This window comes from Oryctolagus cuniculus, chromosome 15, assembly GCF_964237555.1.
Source record: "Oryctolagus cuniculus chromosome 15, mOryCun1.1, whole genome shotgun sequence".
Lineage (NCBI taxonomy): Eukaryota > Metazoa > Chordata > Mammalia > Lagomorpha > Leporidae > Oryctolagus > Oryctolagus cuniculus.
Genome location: NC_091446.1, coordinates 85,864,094 through 85,887,963, shown reverse-complemented (window position 1 = coordinate 85,887,963; position 23,870 = coordinate 85,864,094). Strand labels below are relative to the sequence as shown.

At 40.4% G+C, this 23,870-nt stretch overlaps 1 protein-coding gene across 8 annotated transcripts; it reads right to left on the bottom strand.

Annotated features, from left to right (window-relative positions):
- Positions 1 to 680: 680 nt before the first annotated feature.
- Positions 681 to 23,094, bottom strand: LOC100353202 (zinc finger protein 33B). Of its 8 annotated transcripts, none has more exons than XM_070058188.1 (7): positions 22,948 to 23,076; positions 22,034 to 22,102; positions 20,886 to 20,939; positions 15,543 to 15,758; positions 13,507 to 13,651; positions 13,154 to 13,249; positions 681 to 5,888 (listed from the first exon to the last, which is right to left on the bottom strand). In XM_070058188.1, exons 4-7 carry the CDS (start codon positions 15,555 to 15,557, stop codon positions 3,805 to 3,807), a joined length of 2,340 nt encoding a protein of 779 aa, XP_069914289.1. In that variant the 5' UTR covers positions 15,558 to 15,758; positions 20,886 to 20,939; positions 22,034 to 22,102; positions 22,948 to 23,076; the 3' UTR covers positions 681 to 3,804. The 8 variants fall into 8 exon arrangements, with proteins under 8 accessions (XP_069914289.1, XP_069914288.1, XP_069914290.1 ...); XM_070058187.1 differs by having other exon boundaries at positions 20,886 to 20,936; XM_070058189.1 differs by having other exon boundaries at positions 20,886 to 20,936; positions 22,034 to 22,217; positions 22,948 to 23,062.
- Between the last annotated feature and the right edge of the window lie 776 nt (positions 23,095 to 23,870).

The following is a 23,870-nucleotide window of genomic DNA, read 5'->3' as shown; positions in this document are numbered from 1 at the left end:
AGCTGTGGGAAGCAATTTTGCAGTATTAACTGGGTGCAGTGGCCTGTTTGCAGTGAGTGGACATGATAGGTTTTTTGAATAATTCCATGGGCTGGCAGGGAAGTGTAACTTGCTCCTCATAGATAAGCAAGAACTGTGCCTGGTCCTACTGATCAGGAGGGCTGTCTGATTAAGGATCTTATCTGCAAGAGCAGAGTAGGGAAGAAAACTTCTGGTTAGGCCATTCTCAGCTGCAGATGTCAGGAGAGCTTAATCTCAAGCCAGTTAATATAATCTGATATATATTAAAGATATATAAAAAGATATACAAAAGCAATTTGAATATTTATTAATTGTGATGATAGTTTCAGTGCTGAGATGGGGCTGACAAAAATACTTTACTATAGAAATAAGATGTCATAAAGGTAATGAGGAACTTAAGATAATTCTGAAAAGACTTAGAAAAGTGAAAAGCTGTACTTAGTAGTTATCAGCCTAACAGTGCTGAGATTGTCCTGTTACCCAAAGCCCTGTAACTCCTCCATGGAAAAACAAGTACTAAATGCCAGGTTTCCTTTTAGTAAATTATATGAGATTTTATATATGTGTATATATATATATATTATATTACAATATATATTATTTAATCATATATCAGTTTACATAAACTCATCAATATTGCTATAAACATACAGAGTGTGTTGGTTGGTTATTTATTCATTTATTTATTCAATACAATTTTTAAGCAGAGTATAGGGTATTTAATACACTTTTTTAAGCAGAAAATAGGGTTACACAAAAGTTTAGCAAAAAGTACAAAGAATTCCCATATGGCACTTCATCTCTTCTCCACAGTTTCCTCTAAAAGCATCTTGCATTAGTGTGGTACATATGCTAACAATTTGTTGATCCAATACCAATACATTACTATTAACTAAAGCCCAAGATCTGCATTAGTGTTCATTCTGTTTTGCATTCTGTGGGTTTTGACAATTGTATAATGACATATAACCACCATTACAGTACCCCACAGAAAGACTTGATATCTTCCAAACCCCCTCTCCACCTGTTCATCCCATTCTCCCTTCCTCGGAACCCGACAACCACTTATCTTTTCATGGTCTCCATAGTTTTTTTTCCTTTTCAGAATGTCACAACTACAGCATGAAAGCCTTTTCAGACTGGCCATCTTTTGGCTAACAATATTCACTTAAGGTTCCTTCATGACTTTCTGTGACTGAACAGTATCTTTATTGTCTGCTCATGTATCATCCTGCAACGTTACTATAATTGCTTATTACTGCAAGTAGATTTTATGTTAGAATTTACTACAAAGATAATCACATCATCTGTGAATATAGTTTTGTTTCTTCCTTGCAAATCTATGTGTCTTTCATTTCCTTTACCTGTCTCACTGCATTAGCTAGTATTTTCACAAGGATTCTGAAAAGTAACAATGAGAGGGGACATGTTGTCTTGCTCCTAATCTTAGTGGGAAAGCACCTAAATTTTAGACATTAAATATGTTAGCTTGTAAGCTTTGTAGCAGTTCTTAATCAAGTTGAGAAAGTTTCTGTGTGCCTAGTTTGTTGAGTGGCTTTTATCATGAATAGATCTTTGTCATCAACAGATGCTTTCACATCATTTACTGTATGATGATATTTCATCTTTGACCTGATGGTATGCTATATATATGTAGATTACTGAATGTTAAATAAGCCTTGCATACTTTGTCATGTATATAATCTTTTTCATACTTTGTTATTTGATTTGTTTATATTCTGTTGAAGACTTCTGCCCACGGCAGACACTGGTCTATATATTTCCTTTCCTGTAATACTGGTTTGGTATTAAAAATGCTGGCTTCATGGAATCAGGAGTGTTCCCTTTGCCATTATTTTCTGGAAAACACTGTACTGCACAGAACTGGTATCATTTCTATCTTAAATGTTTGGCAGAATTCACCAGTGAACACATCAGTCCTGGTATGTTTTGTTTTGTTTTGTAAAATTATCTATGATTAATCCAATTCCCCTTAATATGTTTTTTAACAAGATTTATTCTTGAGTGCCAATAGAATCTTAAAAGGAACTGGTCCATATCAGCTAGGTTATCAAATTTTTGGGCACAGTTGTCCATAATCTTCCATGTTCCTTTAAATGTCTATGGGATCAGCCAGCGCCACGGCTCACTAGGCTAATCCTCCACCTATGGCAGCGGTACTCTGGGTTCTAGTCTCGGTTGCTCCTCTTCCAGTCCAGCTCTCTGCTGTAGCCTGGGAAGGCAGTAGAGGATGGCCCAAGTGCTTGGACCCTGCACCCGCATGGGAGACCAGGAGGAAGCACCTGGCTCCTGGCTTCGGATTGGCACAGCGCGCCAGCCAGAGCAGCCATTTGGGGGGTAAACCAACAGAACGAAGACCTTTCTCTCTCACTGTCTAACTCTGTCAAAAAAAAAAAAAGTCTATGGGATCAATAGCAATGGATCCTCCTTAATTTCCAATATCAGCAATTTTTCTCCTTCTTTTATTTAACCAAGTCGAGTTTACCATATTATTAAACTTTCCAAATGACCAGCTTTGAGTTTTATTAAAATTTCTTCCAATTTCATCAATTTTTACCGTAATTTATTTTTCTGCTAATTTTTGATATAATTTCTCTTATTTTCCTAGTTTCCAAAAATGAAAATGATCCACAATCATTCCACAACCTAAGAATACTGGATTGTGTAATCTTATTTACATGATCTGATCATGTAATAGCCTATGACTTTTAAATTGTCAATAGAATCCCCATCCCAGCTTGATTCTGGTTCTGTTCCAGCCTCACTCCTTCACAAACTGTCAAAACTCTGGTTTACAGCCCAACAGACATGAGCAGCATCTAGTCTGTATTTGTGAGCCTTTTCCCTAAGCCCTGTCTTGCAGGGAGCTGCTTACAAATAGTCCTCAAGACAAGGGATGGAGCACAGGTGAGAAGAGAAGAACATTAAGGAATAGGAATTTCTTCTCCCAATGCACAGAATACATTAAGGATAAATCTAATCATTTTAACCTGGTTATTCTACCTCTCTATGCTTTTAAAAGGCTTCATAATCAAACAGTCACAAGAGTGAGGGTTACAAAAAGAATGCAATTAACACCAGTGAACTTCTCAAAATCAAATATTGATTCCTTTGTAACATTGTTGTGATTCAGATTCCAGACTTTTCAGTTTTATAATCTAACTGTGTTGATGGATACTTAAATTGATAGAATTACACACACTCATATAGGGAGCATTTAAAATATAGTAAAATCTGAATATTAAAGTTTGAATCTGGTTATCATAAATTTCTTGTACTTCCTAATATACTATGGTTATATAAGATATTATCATTGGAAATAGCTTGATGACAGGCACATGGGAACTCTGTACTCTTATCGCACCTTCTGTGATTAAACAATTTTATTAATTTCTTAATTTTTTAAAGCTTTATGGTTCTAAAACATACATAAAAATTAGAATTTCTGATGGTTTCAGAAGGACAATTATAGTATCAAACTTGTAGTATTTTATTACTTCTATAGAAAATCTTCAATTTATATTTCTTAAAATTTCACCTCCATATTCCTCCTGAAACAATCTAACTTGCATTTATTGCTGAAACCCTTTACAAATGCCAATAATCTCTAAAACCTGATTCAGTATTGGGATATCACTTAACAGTTGCAATGTTGAATAAGGCCAAATTATAGATGAAAGTTACTGAATGTTCAAGGTCACAACAGAATACTGTGAAATGTAATGGAGGCTATCCTATGGCTGAACATATTTAATATTCATTTCACTCATAAGATTTTTCTCCTGTGTGTGTTCTCTGATGTACAATGAGGTTTGACTTTTGAGAGAAGGTTTTTCTACATATGTTACATTCATAGGGCTTCTCCCCTGTGTGTGATCTCTGATGTTTAGCAAGGTCTGATTTACGGTAAAAAATTTTCCCACATTCATTGCACTGACAGGATTTCTCTCCTGTGTGAGCTCTGTGATGTACGGTGAGGGATGATTTGTGACTAAATGATTTCCCACATTCACTACACTCAAAGGGTTTCTCCCCTGTGTGTTTTCTCTGATGTAAAATAAGCCCTGACTTCACACAGAAAGATTTTCCGCAGTCATTACATTTATAGGGCTTGTCTTCTGTATGAGTTCTCTGATGTACAATTAGAGCTGACTTATGGCAGAAAGCTTTTCCACATTCATTACATTCATAAGGCTTCTCACCTATATGAATTCTCTGATGTTGAGTGAGCTGTGACTTCTGACAGAAGGTTTTCCCACATTCATTGCATTCATAGGGCTTCTCCCCTGTATGGGTTCTATTATGTTTAGTCAGATATGATTTATTGTAAAAGATTTTCCCACATTCATGACATTCATAGGGTTTCTCTCCTGTGTGTGTCCTGTAATGTTGAGAGAGTGTTGACTTATGACTGAAGAACTTCCCACATTCAGGACATGCAAAGGGTTTCTCCCCTGTGTGAGTTCTCTGATGTACTGTCAAGTCTGACTTCAAACAGAAGGTTTTCCCACATTCATAACATTCATAAGGTTTCAACCCTGTATGAATTATTTGATGTCGAGTGAGTACTGACTTGTGGTAGAATGTTTTCCCACATGCATTGCATTCATAGGGTTTATCCCCTATGTGAGTCCTTTGGTGCTGTGTAAGATGTGACTTTTGACAAAAGGATTTCCCACATTCAGGACACTCAAAGGGCTTCTCACCCGTGTGAGTTCTCTGATGTACTGTAAGGTGTGAATTCATACAGAAGGATTTCCCACATTCATAGCATTCATAGGGCTTCAGTCCTGTGTGTGTTCTCTGATGTTTAGTGAGGTCTGACTTCTGATAAAAGGTTTTCCCACATGCATTACACTGATAGGGCTTCTCACCTGTATGCGTTCTTTGGTGTAATGTGAGGGCTGACTTGTGGCTAAAGGCTTTCCTACATTCATTGCACTCAAAAGGTTTCTCCCCTGTGTGTGACCTCTGATGTTTGGTGAGGTTTGACTGCTCCCAGAAAGTTTTTCCACATTCACTACATTGAAAACGTTTCTCTCCTGTGTGTATTCTCTGATGTCGAGTAAGGTGGGACTTCTCCCAGAAAGCCTTCCCACATTCACTACATGCAAAGCGCTTCTCTCCTTTATGAATTTTCTGAAGTTGTAAGAAAGATAACTTCCTCCTGAAATTATATCCACTTTCATTATATTCATAGTGTCTCACATGTGCTCCATGTTTCCATAGGGTGGACTTCAAACCTAAGGATTTCTGACAATTACTAAACGCATAGTGATTTTCCTTTAAGGGCAGTATCTGATGGAACAAGAGGCATGAATTATCACGGAAAGTTCTCTGATATTCATTTAATTCACAATCATTTTCTTGTGTAATCCCTCTCTTGTGTGTACTGAATATTTCCTTTTCAAGGAAGGTTTCCTGAGGTGTGCTGTATTCAAAATCTTGCTCTAAAGTGTGAATCTTCTCATGCTGAGCTGGGTCCTCATGATGACTTATAGTTTCCCCATTTTTAAAAAATTCACTTTTCTCTCTAGTGTGAGTTTTCTCTTGCTTAAATTTGAGCAGAAATTTTCCACAGGCATTAAACTCATCAGGCTTTTTTCCTAAATGGTTTTTCTTACTAATAACCAGTTCTGAAATATTATTGAAATTCAATCCACCTGAGTTAAACTGGCAAAGTACTTTTCTAGAAGGAAAAGAATTTATGTCCAAGCTAAATGGTTTTTCGGTTATATTACCTTGTTCCTTAGTCAGTGTTTTGTTATTGATGAATATACATTCCCAAAAATGTTTCAGGTGATTTTCTTTGCTCCTTTCATTTAGGTGATCAGCTTTCCAAATTCCTAGAAATAAGAGAAATTAATCCTACCATACAAATAACAACACATTTCTTAGGAGAATGAGACCTTTAATAAATGCTATATGTTGTAAATGACACTGGTTTTTCATCAATTTTTTAAGGATGAAAATAATTGCAAGTATATTTATGTGTAAATATGCACATGCCTATATATGTGTGTACATATATGTGTAAATGTTTGTATGCACAGAATTTAAAGTATTTGAGGTGAAAACACAAAAAATTAGAAATAAAGGTATGGCACAGACAAAATGGGGAAAAGAATTTGGCTGCTGGAACACACACATCTGATTTCCAATTTATAAATGTTATGCATAATAGTAAATGCTTCCATCTAAACTTCTCCACGCATCCTCCAAAGGAAAAAAAACTATAAGGATCAATATGATGACAACAAATAACATTACCTGAAACAATTCATGACTTTACTATAACAAGGATATAGACCACTTCTAACTTGAAATCCCAACTAAGTAGGGAAATATTCAAGTATAGAAGATACAGACAGCCCGTGTCTTTGATCAAAGTCAGCTGGAGACTGCGGGGATCATAGGGAAAAGAGCAAACAGTCCTGGAATTGAGGGAACACAAAGAAGCCTGTTCCCATAAAAGGGAAAGTTCCACTGAGTGGGAAAGTACTAAGATGTGTGAGTTCAGGAAGATGATTGCTCAGCATACTGGTAGGAAAATGGTGCAGTTTTATCTGTGGCACGATCTACACCCTGATTTACATCCTATGCCCTGGCTCCCACCGCCACAGCTGAAAGCCAGGTAGCCACATGGCCCAACTACCTGTGTCAAGCCCGACTCCCATCCTAATGGGATTCACTGCTCCTGCTTTCCTGCCTGCCCTCCAGCAAAGTTTTAAAAGGGCCTGTTCCTGAACATGTGGCTCTCTTTTGGCTCTTCTCTCCCCTCTCTTGGCTCCTCTCGTCTCTCTTCCCATCTCTCCTCTCCTTGCTAGCTCTCTCCTCTCTGTCTCTCTCTCTTACAGTCTCCTTCTCTCTCTCTTGCCTTCTTCGCCCCTTCCCTCCAGCCTGCTGGCTTTTCCCCCAATAAACCCTTTCCCTTACTCAGGTGTTTGGTGTGTTTTGTGATGGCCTAACAGAAACACATAACATATACTGGGAAATGTAAGACATGGCAAGTTAATCAACATCACTAATGAAAATGTACAAACAACAAAGGGATCTTAGGAAATAGGATTTAAATTACAAGAAAACTGTTATAGACTAAATTGTACCTCTCCCCACAACTCAAGCTGAAGTCCTAACATCCAATGTGAATGTATTTGGAGATATGGCCTTTTAGAGAATAATTAAGGCTAAAGAGGTCATAAGGACAGAACTGTAAGAGGACTAGTGTCTTAATAGATGAAGATTCTAGAGTGCATGCTTGCATATTCTCTGTGTGTGTGTGTGTGTGTGTGTGTGTGTCCAGAGAAAGGGTCATGTAATGGATGTAATGACACAGCAAGAAGGTGCCATCTGCAAGCCAGAGATAGGCCTCACCAGAAACCAACTCTGTGGCACCTTGATCTTGTAGTCTAAGCCTACAGAATTGTAAGAAAAGAAACTTACATTGTTTAAGCAACCCAGTCTTCATATTTTATTTTGCTTCTCAAGCAGAATTTTTTTATAAAAAGCTCAAAGGGAAATTAGACATAACTGAAATTTTAATAAACAGTACTGAATTAGGACATGAAACAAGATGAAAAGGCAACATAAGAAAATGAAGAAAAAAGAAAATTAAATGTAAAGAAATGTTCTTGTAGTTCCAATTAAAATTATCATGTTTAACACACACATACATTTATACTTTGTAAAAATAAATAAAACAAGTCTAATACTAAAAACTATTAAGGAAACTCTCCACAAATGAAATAGGACCTGATCCACATATTCAAAGGAGCCACCATGAATTTGGGAAAGAACAGACTTGTCTACTACAACAGCTAAGTAAAACTACAAGGCCTTAAAATTAAATACAAATTCATGTAGACATCAGAAGCCACGTGCAGGGGCCCAAGCACTTGGACCATCCTCTACTGCTTTCCCAGGCCATAGCAGAGAGCTGAATCAGTAGTGAAAAGCTGGGACTCAAACCAACGCCCATATGGGATGCTGGTACTGCGAGCAGCAGCTTTACCGGCTACACAGCAACTTTATCACAGTGCTGGTCCTTGGAGTCCTATGTATCTTTTGTTCAATTTCACTCCAGTAGTCCAGTTCACTTAACACCAGAAATACATTATGAGGAGTACATCCCTAGGTGATTTTATATGGAACACCATAGTATTCTTATAAAATCAAGAGTTTTAGTAAATATACATTTAGTGTGTGTGTGTATATATATATATATGTTTAGTAAAGATACATTTAAGGTATCTGCCAGTGTAATACAGTATGCTGTTTAACAGCAGTTTTTTTTCTATAAGTCTAAGAAGTACATTCTAAAATAATAATAGAAAGTATAACATAGCAAATACACAAACCAGTAAACATCTGTTAATTATCATTATCAAATGTCATATACTGGGGCTGACATCCCACATGAATGCTGCCTCTACTTCTGATCCAGCTCCCTGATAACGGAACAGCCTGGGGAAACCAGTGGACGATGGTCGAAGTACTTGATGGCCTGTCAGCCACGTGGGAGACCCAGAGGTTCGTGGCTCTTGGCTTTGGGCTAGCCCCACCCCAGCCAATGTGACCATCTGGAGAGTGAATCAGTGGATGGAATATCTCTCTCTCTCTGTTTCTCCCTCTCTTTCTGGGACTCTTTCAAATAAATTTTTAAAAAAATCTTTTTTAAAACATGTTATATACTGTACTTAATTATATATGCTATACTTTTATATAACTGGTAGCCAGGTTTGCTTACATCAGCACACTACAAACAAGTAAGGAATGTGTTTTTGCTATGATTTTAGAATGACTACAATGTCTCTAGGCAATAGGAATTTTTTAGCTGTTATAATGCTTTATTAAATGTTTTTAAAATGTATACTTTTTATTTGAAAGGCAAAGATACAGAGAAACAGAAACAGATTTTCCAACCACTGGTTTACTCCCCAAATACCTGCAATAGCCAGGGATCGGTCAGTCCATAGCCAGAGTCTAGAACTCAATCAGGGTCTCCCACATGGGTGCCAGGGACCCAACTACTTGAGCCATCACAGTTACCTCCCATTGTATGCATTAGCAAGAAGCCAGAACCAAAGTACAGCTGGAGCTGGGACTCAAACACAGGCACTTCAAAACAGAACAAAGGTATACCAAGCAATGTCTTAACTGCTGGGCCAAATGTCCACCCCATCATAACCATATGGGACCACTGTTGTATACACAATCCATCATTCACCAAAACATCATTATGTAGCACATGACTATCTAACTTTTTATGGAATGACTATAAATGGTGCTGTTTTTAATTTAGACTTTCATGTGTTTCACTGTTAGTAGAGAGAAATGTGATTTATACCTGTGTTCACCTTATATCCTGAAACTTTGTGGAAATCACTCATTAGTTGTAAAGATTTAAAATTCCTTAAAATTTTCCATATACACAATATTATCTGTAAATATGAACAGTTTTGTTTCTTCTCTGTGTATCTGTATGTCTTCTATTCCCTCTTGTTGTCTTACTGTGCTAGATAGAAGTTACAGTACTATAGGAAATAGTGGTGGTAGTGAACATACTTGCAATGTCCCCAGTTTACAGGAAAAGCATTTGGACTTTCACCATTAAAGATTATATTTGCTGGGGGCCGGCACTGTGGTGCAGCGGGTTAAAGCCCTGTCTTGAAGCGCCGGCATCCCATATGGGTGACAGTTCTAGTCCCGGCTGCTCCACTTCTGATCCAGCTCTCTGCTATGGCCTGGGAAAGCAGTAGAAGATGGCCCAAGTCCTTGGGCCCCTGCACCCACATGGGAGACCCAAAGCATGCTCCTGGCTATTGGCTCTTGGCTTCAGATTGGCAAAGCTCCAGCCACTGTGACCAACTGCGGAGTGAATCAGTGAATAGAAGAGTCTGTCTGTCTGTCTGTCTGTCTCTCTCCTTCTCTCTCTGCCTAACTCTTTCAAATAAACAAATCTTAAAAAAAAAAAAAAACCTGTATATATGAAATACATGAAATTTGTTCCCTTTATATAAATTTTAACAGGTACATTTGCAACTTTGTCATAGTCTATTAGCATCGACATTTTTTCACTTCAAGTGGAATGTAGAAATCTTAGTTCCATTTAAGTGACTTCACTCTCCTCACTATTAAAATATAATTGCTGCCGGCGCCGCGGCTCACTAGGCTAATCCTCCACCTTGCAGCGCCGGCACACCGGGTTCTAGTCCCGGTCGGGGTGCCGAATTTTGTCCCGGTTACCCCTCTTCCAGGCCAGCTCTCTGCTGTGGCCAGGGAGTGCAGTGGAGGATGGCCCAAGTGCCTGGGCCCTGCACCCCATGGGAGACCAGGATGAGTACCTGGCTCCTGCCATCGGATCAGCGCGGTGTGCTGGCTGCAGCGCACCAGCCACGGCGGCCATTGGAGGGTGAACCAACGGCAAAAGGAAGACCTTTCTCTGTCTCTCTCTCTCTTACTGTCCACTCTGCCTGTCAAATATATATATATATATATATAAATAAAATTGCCAGGCCAATACTGTGGTACAGTGGGTTAGGCTGACACCTACATGCTAGCATCCTATATCTGAGTGCCAGTTCAAGTCCCAGCAGTTCCACTTCCAATCCCGCTCCCTGATAATGTGCTGGGGAAAGCAGCGGAAGATGGCCAAAATGCATGGGCCCTGGCCACCCAGGTGGAAGACACAGATGGAGCTCTGGGCTCCTGGTTTCAGTCTGGCCCTGCCCAAGCCGTTGTGACCATTTGGAGAGTGAACCAGGAAATGGAAGATCTCTGTGTCTAACCTCTTTCTCTGTCACTCTGCCTGTCAAACAACTAAATCTTTAAAAAAGTAAAATATAATTGTCTTAGGTATATCCTCTACATATACAGAATCAAATCATGTATTATAAATTTTGCTCTATCAAATACTAGTATTATTTTAGGAAGTCAGAAGGATGCTTGTTATATTTACTCCTATTTTTTTCTAACTTCCAACATTCTCTCTTCTCTGAAGTTCCATGCCCCCCTGCATTATTTCCCTTAGAAATTCCTCTTGCCATATTTTAAAGGCAACACTTTCAGTTTTCTTTTGTCTGAGAATACCTTTAGTTCACCTTCTTTAGTCATGTATTTTCACAAAATATAAAATTTTAATTTAATAGTTCCTTTCTTTCAGCACTTGAAAAAACGTACTACTTCCTCCAGGCCATAATGGTTTCAGATGAGAAAGATGCTGGCGTTCACCCTGGGCACTATGTTGCTCCACAGTGAGTCCTTTCAGAACTGTCTGCCTTTAACTTGCAAAAGTTCAATTTCTTCTGGTTTACCATACCTGGTGTCACTATACAAGAAGCTTTCAGACGTTATTTCTTCAATTACTTTAAATATTTCAGTCTTCTTTTTCTAGTACTCTGACGTTACAAATGTCAGTATTTTTGTCATTGCCCTACATTCAACTCTTCTCGTACCTCATGCCTTCCAGTTTCTTTAACCCACCACAATCACTTAGGAGGAGAACCTCAACAGTCCTTTAATAGGCTCTCTATGCTCACACCCATCCCGTCTTCTCTACAGAGCCACATGAGATCTTACACAAATATAAATCACATGCTACTCGTTTACTGATTTAAGAAAAAAAATTAAGTCAAGTAGTAATGGTTAGGACCCTCCCATCTTCTGGAATACAGTTGGCTATCTGACATCATCTCCTGCCACTAACTCCAATCAAAGAATTCCCTTCAGCCACTGTGACTTTTGTGTTCTTTCTCAAAATCACCAAGCACATTTCTGCCCATGGACTTAGCAGCTGCTGTTGCCCATACTGACAAGAGAAAGAATCCTAACAGCTCACACAATCACTTCATTCAAAGTTCTTACCTGTTTTCCTAGATGATTCTTTGTAAATTACCACATTTGATAAACGTGTGATTTCTTTGATACTCTTCACATCACAAGACATTAAATATGCAAAGTATCTGTTTTTATGTTTAGTGGTATTTGTATAAACTCATTTAGAGACATTATTTTAAAATTATACCCTCAGGTCTTAGAAAATGACTGCACAGGGGCTGGTGTGTGGTTTGGCAGGTAAAGTCATCACTTGCAATGCAGCATCCCATAAGCACCAGTTCATGTCCCAGTAGGTCCACTTCTAATTCAGCTCCATGCTAATACCCTAGGAAAGACAGTGGAAGATGTTTGGGCCCCTGCCACCCATGCAGGAGATGTGGAAGAAGCTCCTGGCTTCAGACTGGCCCATCACTGGCCATTGCAGCCATCTGGAGAGTGAACCAGTAGATGAAAGATACCTCTCTCAGGGCCAGCACTGTGGCACAGTGGGTTAACGCCCTGGCCTGAGGCACTGGCATCCCATATGGACACCGGTTCTAGTCCTGGCTGCTCCTCTTCTGATCCAGCTCTCTGCTATGGCCTGGGAAAGCAGTACAAGATGTCCCAAGTCCTTGGGCCCTGCACCCACGTGGGAGACCTGGAAGAAGTTCCTGGCTCCTGGCTTCGGTTCGGCACAGCTCTGGCTGTTGCGGCCATCTGGGGAGTGAACCATCAGATGAAAGACCTCTCTCTCTCTCTGCCTCTCCTTTGTGTAACTCTGATCTTCAAATAAATAAATAAATCTTTAAAAAAAAAAAAAAAAAGATACCTCTCTCTAACTTGGACTTTCAAATGAATAAAACTTTAAAAAAAGTAAGAAAGAAAATAATTGCATATAGTAAGGACTCAAAATTATTTTTGGGATTAAGAAATGAATATATGAAAGAATGTCTGGCAACAAAAAGAATACAGCAATGTAGCACAATGGACCTAAGGTGGGCAACAGAAACTGCTTGAAGAAATGTGACGTAATCAAGAAAAACAACAGTAAATTTCAGAGTGCAAAGAAGGGACCAATCAGATATAAAAATGACAGTCAAAAATTAATTAAAAATAGAAAATCTTTTGTGAGAGGCATATCTAGTTTCACTGAAGAATCAGTATTCTCCATCACCACAAGGGTTACTACCTATAAAGAGACATTTTTGAAAAATGTTCCAAAGTTGCCAAGCTCTCAATGAACTACAAGGAATACTAAATGCCCAGATGTTCATCTGTACAGCAAACATTAACTCACCTGGGAAACTCTGGTTGGAGAATTCTTCCTCCAGTATCCACGGCTCTTCACCCTGCTCCAGCCTGAAGATCACCTCTGGTTTGGTAACACAAAACCCTGTTAACCAGAAATAATTTAGGATTTGGATCAGAGAGTCTAGATTTCACAGTCTCTGAAAGGAAAGGAAAACTCTGGAGCTGCTCAGTGAAGAGGTCATGGGAACACAAATATCTTCTGGCTACCTATATATAATCAACAGAAACAGATTCTTGGATTCCAACTCTAAATATCATTAAATTGTACAGGGTGCCCTTAAGCTTCATAACTGAAGAGATCATCAAATGTCCTGGAATTATATAGCCAACAGGCCTTACCTACTGAGACGAGGTGGCTATAGTTCTCCAGCATCACATCTCTATATAGAGACCTCTGACTGGAGTCCAGGTGCTGCCACTCTTCCTGGGTGAATCCTACAGTCACGTCCTTAAATGATACTGCTCCCTGGAATTTCTGTTCCATCTGAAAAGTTCCAAATTAGATGACATGGAAAAGCTGCATGGGATTAACCCATGATTATTGTTTACACATTACCTAAATGGTTTACAGAATATTTTGCTTTATACTGTGGGGAGGAAAAAGAAATCGTAACAGGAATGTTCTACCATTGTATCATAGATTCATGCAAAAAGAATTGGCAAGTTCCCAGAATGCACCTATAACAATTATAGGAAATGCTAAGATTAATAAATATCTTCTTGCATTTAAGGACCATATAATCTGTAAGAAAATATAATATATGCAGAAACATGTTACAAGTGCTAAACTGAAAGTGCATACAAAATAGATTAATGTTATAGCTAAGGAGCAAAATTACTACTGTTTTGAGTTTCACTAGGGAAGTACAGTTGATGGTAGAACAGTAGCATGTTCTCCATAAGCACAGGCCATGGCACAAGCAGACAAGGTGTTTCTAACACATTCAAGAAATCCACAGAAAGGCAAATAGCACAGGAGATGAGGATATGCCTGAGAGAAAGAACCATGGAAGTTATTCAGGGAATTGATGGTTGAGTAACTTTATTTTTTTTGAAAGTTAAAAATAGAAATACATAAACTAGCTCTGAACATAATCCCATTTAAATTCAAAACACTTTTGTAGGCAATAGTACAAGTCATTGAGTCCATTCACAAGGCACTGGGGCAATCAGTCCTTTTTACATTAACTGAAGAAAAATGGACATCCTTTACAGACCTTTTTTTAAGATTGGAAACAGAGGTCAGGGGAGCCAAATCAAGACTGTAAGGTGGATGCCTAATGATCTGCTGCTGAAATTGACAAAACTGCCCTTGTTTGAACAGGGAAATGGAACAAGAGCATTGTCGTGATGGAGAAGTACTCTTCGGATGAACTTTCTGTTAGTTTTTCTGTCAAAGCTTTGGCTTTCTCCAAATACACTAAGTGGCAGATGTTATTGTTCTTTTGTCCTCCAGAAAGTCAACAAGCAAAATGCCCCAAGCATCACAAAAACTGTTGCTGTGACCTTTGTTCTTGACTAGTCTGTTCTGGCTTTCACTGGACCACGTCCACCTCTTGGTAGCCATTGCTTTGATTGTGCTTTGACTATGGATCATACTGGTAAGGCCATGTTTCACGTCCTAATGCAATTCAGACTCTTGACTTCACTTGCATAAAGTTTCCACAGAAAGCTCTGCCCTTGTCTTCAGCTGATCTGGGTGCAGAAGCCTGAGCACCCACCAAGTTTGCTTAACTTTAGTTTTTCAATCAGAACTGTGTAAGCTGAACCAATTGAGATGTGTATGGTGTTGGCTATTGTTTCTGCTGTTAATCATCAATCCTCTTCAATTAGGACACAAACAAGATTGATGTTTCCCTTGCAAATTGATATGAATAGTCAGTCACTGTGGCTTCATCTTCAACATCATCTCTCCCTCCTTTTTAAAACAAGTTACCCACTTGTAAACCAATTTCTTTTGAGCATTGTCCCCATAAACTACTTGTGAAGTATCAATGATTGTGCATTTTTCCATCCAAGCTATACCATAAAATTTAAAGTTTGTTCTTGCTTCAATTTTGGCAGAGTTAAGGATACCTTAATAGGGACTCATTTCAAACTGATGTCTTATCTTTCCATATGCCTCAAACTATTTTCTGTTCAAACCTATTATAACAAGCTTATTTTGTTGCAAATGAATTATTGAAATGCATGCATAGTTTATTCACAATATTCATTCTCCATGAACTTTTTGAAGACCCTGTGTATTGCTCCTTGCCTTATCTTTTGTGCAACTGGGCAGAGCTGGCACACGGGCATGCCCTGCCTTCATTAGCCCTGTCTCATACCTGCTCTATAAATAGAGTATGATAACATCCCCTCTTGTGCTGACTCACCAAAGCAAAGTCCATGAGTCAGGGCCTGCCTGGAGGTGTGGATCAGTTCATCTCTGGGACCTCCTTGAGAGTCCTTATGTCCTTTCATCTTCAGCTTTTCAGCAATTCAAATTCTAATATGACCAGAGAGGCATGGATTTTTGACAGCATGTTCAAGATGACTGGAATTGCAGATGATGACCATGGTTCTTGTTCCTGCTCTCTGGCACAGTGTCTCTGAAGTAAAAGCCAGTGTTAGGATGCTGAAATCTTCACTCATAATGTCGTCTCCAATATATCTGATATATATATATATACACATATATATATGATAATTTACTATGTTCAAGAATATAACAACACAAGAGATCTACAGAAGGAAATTGTAAGGCATAGGTTATAAATTGTAACTTAATTCTCATTAAGATTTTAAAAACTTAGAAAGACAGCCTACTTTATTTCGTAAGAACTTATCTCATTCCTACAGCAAAATAGTTTAGGCATGGTTTTTAATCAAGATAAGTCTCAAAAATACCAAATTTGAAACATATTACTGGAAGTCTAGAATGAAAATAAGGATTTAACAGGCATTATTAATTTGACTTTGTTGATTTACAAGAGTGAATCACAGGCTGACAAGAACTGATGAAAGAAAATAAAAGTAGAATCTGAGGGAAAATCACTTTTTAACTGGCTTATGGAGAATGAACAAGTCAAGACAACCATGAATTTTTCTTAAGGACAGAAATAAGAGTAAAAATGCTATATAACCCAATAGATGATCATATCTATAGATCTCTTGGCAAACTAGGAATAAAAAGAAATTTCCTCAATAACACATACAATTTCTGTAAATACCTCTATCAAATATCATATTTAGGGGCTGGCACTGTGGCACGGTGGGTAAAGCCACCACCTGCAGTGCCGACATCCCAAATGGGCACCGGTTTGAGACCTGGCTGCTCCACTTCCAATCCAGCTCTCTGCTATGGCCTGGGAAAACAGCAGAAGATGGCCCAGGTCCTTGGGCCCTTGCACCCATGTGGGAAAGCTGGAAGAAGTTCTTGCTGGCTTTGAATTGGCCTTTCTCCAGCCATTGCAGCCATTTGGGGAGTGAACAAGCAAATAAAAGGTAGCTCTCTCACTCTCTCTCTCCCTCTCTCTCTCAGCAGATAAAAAAATCTCTCTCTGTCTCCCTCCCTCCCTCTCTCTATTTGCATCTGCCTCTGCCACTCTGTAACTCTTTCAAATAAATAAATAAATCTTTTCTAAAAATCACATTTAATGTTGAAATATGGAATGTATTCAACTTAAAAACCAGGACTAATATAAGAATGCTTGCTGTTTCCAATTTTATTCAACATTTTCTAAAGTCCTTAGAGTAATAAATAAAACAATTATATACATGGAAAAATCTAAATAAAAGCACTATTTTATAAACTGGTTATGAGTTCACGAAAACAAATGTTAGGTATTTTATTAGTACAATCAGAAAAGTAATATATTTGAAAGACATAATTAACAACAGTAGGAAGAATATAAAAATCTCTATAAAGAGAATTATAAAATACAATGAAGGAAACTTAACAAGCACCAAAAGAATGGAATAACATTAACAGACTGCCAGATGGGAAGGCTCAGTATCATAAAAATATCAATTCTCCCCATGATGTCATACATACAGAAGCATGGCAATCTCAAAACCCCAGCTGATACTCTGAGGAATATCAGGCTAATTCATAGGAGGAAATGCAAAGGCCTGTGAATAAAACAAGCAATTTTGAAGAAATCAAAGTCAGCAGAAATACTATCTTATTTCAGATACCATAATGAAGATAGAATAACACAGGCTTAAATGACACAGGCTTAATGACACGGAACAGTGACCTCAAAAATAGGCCCAAGTATAGTCATTTGATTCACAACAAGAGTGACAGGAGAACAATCATTTCAATAAATGGTTCTAGTTTAATGATAATGAATATTCATGGATCTCTTATGTGTAAACAGGAATCCTCATTAGCATGGGTCTAAAGTTTAGAAGCCAAAGCAATAAAGTGACAGAAAATATCACAGGAAATTTTTCTTCATGATATCAGGATAAGCAAAGACTTTTAAACAGGACACAAATTAATCATATTATATTAAAATTAGCCATCTTTCTTAATAGAAAGAATAAAAATGTAACCCAGAGCAGGGAAAGATATTTGGAAAACATACACTAAAGTAGTACATACATCTTTCCTTATTTTATGAACTCTGGCATGGACCACATATTATGTCATACTAGTATATCCACACTTCCTTCAAAAAATAGTATGTACATGTATATACATATAGGAATATGTATATAAAGTATTTATTATAAGTGAACGCAGTAAAATATTAAAAAGTGTTAAATATGTATGTACTCATTCATAAATATTCTTGGTACCTTTGCAAAACTAGGCAAATGGATTTATATCATTTGAAGCTTCTGCACAGCAAAGAATCAACAGAGACAACAGAATGTAGAAAATATTTGCAAGCTACTCACCAACAAATAATTAATCCAGATTATATAAGGAACTCAAGAAACTCAACAACAACAAAAACAGCCCAGTTATGAAACAGCCAAAGGATCTGAATGGTCATTCTCAAGAAATACAAACTGCCGGAGCCAGCGCTGTGGCTTAGCAGGTAAAGCCGCTGCCTGCAGTGCTAGTATCTCATATGGGCACCAGTGCAAGATCCAGCACCTGCGTGGGAGACCCAGAAGAAGCTCCTGGCTTCTGACTTCTGGTCAGCCCAGATTCAGCCATTGTGGCCATTTGGGGAGTTAACCATTATCAGGAAGCTGGATTGGAAACAGAGTAGCTAGCTGAGACTTGAACTGGCACTCTGATATGATACAGGTGTCCCAAGTGGTGGCATAAACCATTGTGCCACAGTGCTCACCCCAACAGGGTGTATTATGTAAGGAATATAATTCAGTGGAGACACATTCACAAATATTTGTGTATCAAATAAAATACATCCACACATTTAGAAACTATATATATTATATATAGAGAGAGAGCAAATTCTATATAAAACATAGAACGTAAATAGTATGCCTCTGCCTCTCTGTAACTCTACCCTTCAAATAAATAAATAAATAAATAAAAAGAGGCCGGTGTCGCGGCTTACTTGGCTAATCCTCTGCCTGAGGCGCCAGCACCCCGGGTTTTAGTCCCGGTTGGGGCACCAGATTCTGTCCCAGTTGCTCCTCTTCCAGTCCAGCTCTCTGCTGTGGCCTAGGAAGGCAGTGGAGGATGGGCCAAGTACTTGGGTCTCTGCACCCACATGGAAGACCAGGAGGAAGCACCTGGCTTTGGATCGGCGCAGCACGTCGGCCATAGCGGCCATTTGTGGGGGTGAACTAACAGAAGGAAGACCTTTCTCTCTGTCTCTCTCTCTCTCACTGTCTAACTCTGCCTATCGAAAAAAAAAAAAAAAAGAAAGAAAGAAATACAGGCAGCAGAAAAAAGACTCCATAAGACTAGCAAAGTAAACCACAATGAGATAGCCTACTACAAAAAAGTAACAAACACTAAGGACAATGCAGAGAAAGAGAAATTCTTACACACTGCTGGTGGGAATATAAATTAGTATAGCCGCTACAAAAGATAATATGGAGAAGCCTTAAAAAACTAGAAATAGAACTGCTATGTGATCTAGCAATCCCATTATGGTGGATATATCCAAAAGAAATGAAACCATCCCATTAAAAAGATACCTGCACCACCATGTTTACTCCAGCGCTAGTCAAGATAGACAATCAACCAATGATGAATGGATAAAGAAAATGAGGTGTATATACACACATAAAAAAAGAATAAAATGTTACCTGCAACAACATGGACATAACTACGGACATTATGGTAAGTTAAATAAGCAGACACAGTAAGACAAATATCACACATGGGCCCTCACATGAGGAAGCCAAAATGAAGTTGACCTGAACATGACCTGAATATGGAAGAGACAGGTTAGAGAGAGGTTAGATAATGGGTACGAAATCAGATAGGAGTAAGCTCCCTGCATTACAAAGTACAGCAGGGTGACCACAGCTCACAATAATCGATTATATACTTCCTGAGTACGTAAGAGGATCTCAATGGCTCCAATCAACAGGTCATGAGAAAGGGAAACGTTACGTGACATGATCCAATCAGCACACAATGTTTACAATTATTGAAGCTTTACCCACTGCACCACAGCACTAGCCCCTAAAACAGTAACATTTTTAAAAACCCTTATTGGTTCTGCAAATACTTTCATAAACATGACAATACATTTTAAAACATATATATCAGGGCCAGCACTGTGGCATAGCAAGTAAAACCACTGCACACAACGCCAGCATCCCAAATGGGCACTGGTTTGAGTCCCAGATGCTCCACTTCTGATCCAGCTCCCTGCTATGGCCTGAGAAAGCAGTGAGAGATGGCCCCCAAGTCCTTGGGCCCCTGCATCTGCATGGGAGAACTAGAAGAAGCTCCTGGCTCCTGACTTCTGATCAGCTCAGCTCTGGTCATTGGGGCCATTTGGGGAGTGAACCAGCAGATGGAAGACCTTTCTCTCTCTCTCTGCCTCTGCCTCTCTGTAACTCTGCCTTTCAAATAAATAAATAAATCTTTAAAAAAAAAAAAAAGTATGTATTGCCATTTCCAAAAGATTTGAAAATATTACTATCCCATCATTAAAAAACAAAAAAACTTTAAAAAAAAAGATATCCTCCAGAAATCTTTGTCTTCCCAGGAATCACTCTGTCTGAATCCAAAATTTAATGTCTTCCTCTCTGCCATGGTTATTGGAAACATCAGAGACATCTGCAGCTCAACTTCACGACTCAACACATATACATCAACACATCAACTTGGCCCTGCTATTGCTCACTTACTGTGGATTTTCTGGGATGTCTGATTTTTATCTATTGCTAATTTCTCATTTTTACATGTTAACTTTTTTTAAAAGATTTATTTATTTTATTTGAAAGTCAGAGTTACACAGAGAGAGAAGGAGAGGCAGAGAGAGAGGTCTTCTATCCACTGGTACACTCCCCAATTGGCCGCAACAGTCAGAGCTGTGCCAATCCAAAGCCAAGAACCACATGGGTACAGGAGCTCAAGGACTTGGGCCATCTTCTACTGCTTTCCCAGGCCATAGCAAAGAGCTGAATTGGAGCAGCCGGGACTTGAACTGGCCCCCATATGAGATTCCAGAACTGCAGGTGGAGGCTTAGCCCACTATGTCACAGTGCCGGCCCCAACTTACTAACTCTTATAAATTCACAAAACCCACTGGGAAACAAAGCGGGAAATGAATAAGCAGACAGCTTACCGTATTCATTGTATGCTGTTTCTTGGACAAATGCAGACAATTCTGAAGCTACTGCTGGGTTAAAAGAAGAATGGGGTCATGAAAGACCTGGCTGTCCTCAATCCTCCTGCCCTAAAATCCTACACATACCCACCAAACAAAATGCTCCCCGTGAGAAAATGTCAACACCCCTCTCACCCTTCAGAATAACAGGGGAATGGTACAAGATAGATAATACGACTAACCTAATTACGTAGCACTTAAGCACAAAGACATCTTTTTTAAATTATTTATTTAAAAGGCAGAGCAGAGAGAGAAAGATCAGGCACAAGAGTGAGAAAGGGGGCCAGCACTGTGGCGTAGTAGTAGGTTACATCTCTGCCTGCAGCGCCAACATCCCACTTTGGCACCAGTTCAAGTCCTGACCATGCCTCTTATGATACAGCTCTCAGCTAATGGTCTAGGAATGGCCCAAGTGTCTGGGCCGCTGCACTCACATGGGAGATTCGGAAGAAGCTCCTGGTTCCTGGTTCCAGACTGGCCGAGCCCTGGCCATTGTGGCCATTTGAGGAGTGAACCAGTGGACAGAAGACCTCTCCCTATGTCTGTAACTCTGCCTCACAAATAAATAAAGAATTCTTTAAAAAGAGTAAGAAAAATCTTCCATCCTCAGGTTCACTTCCCAGAAGACTATAACAGCTAGGGCTGGGGCCAGGGTGAAGCCAAGAGCCAGGAATTCCACCTGAGTCTCCCACATGGGTGGTAGGGATCCAAGTATTTGGGCCCTTACAGGCTGCCTTCCCAGGTACATTAGCAGGGACCTGGATCAGAAGTAGAACAGCCAGGATGTGTGATACAGTGCTCTGCTATGGGAGCTCTGACACTGGATGCCTGCCTGGCAGGCAGCACAAGATTTTTCACTGAGTAAATATAAATATTGGCTTCCTAAGGATTTTTAATAATGTAAATTTCCTTTGGTATTTACAATTTAAAATTACAATACTGGTTAAACAACAATATCGTGTATTAACAATTCACTAAACTGCTGTAAAATATGCTCAGGGCTATCATTTTCCTACTCCTGTTACTTAACCTTGGGCTACTGACTCCATAGAGAGCTATCAAAAACAGTGCTTCAAGGAAAAGGAATGTTTTAGGGGCTGGCATACCATATCCCATACGTGTGCAGGTTCGAGTCCCAGCTGCTCCACTTCCCATTCAGCTCCCTGATAATGCACCTGGGAAAGCAGTGGAAGATGGCCCAAGTGCTTGGACCCCTGCACCCACGTGGAACCCAGAAGAAGCTCCTGGCTCCTGGCTCCAGACCCACACAGCTTCAGCCATCACAGCCATCTAGGGAGTGAACCAGCGGATGGAAGACCTCGCCTCTCTCTCCCTCCCTCTCTCTGTAACTCTGCCTTTCAAATACATAGATCTTTCAGGAAAAAAAAAAAAAAAAAGAGGAAAAAAAGAAAAAGAATGTTTTAACACCTTTAATTTTATTGCTGTTTCTAAAAGGATGTTTTATAAGTCACTCGCTTCTGTGGAAAGTGAAGAGCACCGACTTAGGAGTCAGGAGAACTGATTTTCAGTCTTCACTTCTGAAAAGTCACTAATCTTCAGAACAAAACAAAAAATTTCTACGAAATGAGACAAGAACAGGTAACTTTCTAAGACCTTTCTCAAAAGCAGGGAGAGTCGATATGAGAAGGCGGTGAGGGACACGGCCAGACAGCATTGCAGGAGGAACCGAGGCGCGCAGCCTGCGGGCACAGGGCCGCGCCCGGAGACCCGCGGCCGGGCGACCCCTCCTCCGGGCCCGGGCCCGCGCCTTCCCGCCCTCTCCCCGCACCGCCCCCGCCGCGCATGCGCACCCGCCCCCGCGCGCGGCCCGCACGTCGGGGCAGCACGGAGGGCGCCTGGGACCCGGTCTGACCCAGGCGGCTCTGCCTCACTTCCCGCCCTCGGGGGACCCTCCGGGATCCCACGGGGCCCACCCCGCACCGCCCGGCACCCGCCGGCTCCCTCCCGTCCCCAGCAGCGCGAGGCCTTCTCGGTCCTCGCCCAACCCTCCAGGCCTCACCCGTGTGCTACACTGGTCCTAGAAGACCGTGTCCACCGGGCGGCTCCACGACGCCCCCACCGCGACAGTGGAGGAAACAGGAGGCGCGGCGGAAGCCCACAGTGGGCGCAGCTGGGGAACTACGCATGCGCGAAGCCCGCGCGCAGGCTGACGTCGCGGTCGGAACTACGTTTCCCGAGAGGCTCCGCGAGCCGCCGGTCGGGTTGGCTGGGAGACGCGGCTGCGCAGGGTGCCTGGGACGTGGGGTAGCTAAAGTGAGCGCCTGGTGGACGGTGGTGTGGGGTCCTCGCGGTGACACCGAAGCGGAGTACAGAGCCTTGCGGCGCTTGCGCTCAGACCTCGGCGGGCGCTGTGCGGTGGCTGCTGCGCCATTGGGGCGCCCCGGGGTGCTGGCGGTCAGCCGGGGATAATGGGATGCGGGAGCAGCCGAAAACATTGAGGGTGATTAGAATACTCTGGAGCTGGGTGGTGGTGCTGAATTATCTGTTTTAATAATACTTTTTAAAATGAAGACACAAGAGGCGCAAATGTCTAAAGCAAAGGTGAAGGGCCCTTGCTGGGGTGATATTAAAACAAGCACCTTGCAAAAAGAGGTACCCTGGTCCACTGTTGGTGGGAACCTAAGCTGGACCGCTGTGGGAGACAGTATGGAGACGCCGCAGAAGTCTGAATACAGACCCAGCCATCCCACTCGGAGTTTCCCGAACCACAGGAAGTCGGCATGTGAAAGAGCTATCTGTACCCGCAATTTCATTGCAGCGCAATTGCAATACCTAAGATATGGGGTCAACCCAGATGTCCATCAGCTGTTGAATGGATAAAGAAATTATGGTATATGTGTACACTATGGAGTATATGTAGTGAAATCCCGTCTTTTGCAACAACATGGACACAACTGGAAACCATTATACTCAGTGAAATAA

What these genes read in the sequence shown, in the direction of transcription:
- LOC100353202 (XM_070058186.1), bottom strand. An exon ending in TAGCCACCTCGTCTCAGTAG is followed by an intron (nt 13,250 to 13,506) that starts GTAAGGCCTGTT and finishes TCTGGTTAACAG; the next exon opens with GGTTTTGTGTTACCAAACCA. An exon ending in CTCCAACCAGAGTTTCCCAG is followed by an intron (nt 5,889 to 13,153) that starts GTGAGTTAATGT and finishes TCTTATTTCTAG; the next exon opens with GAATTTGGAAAGCTGATCAC.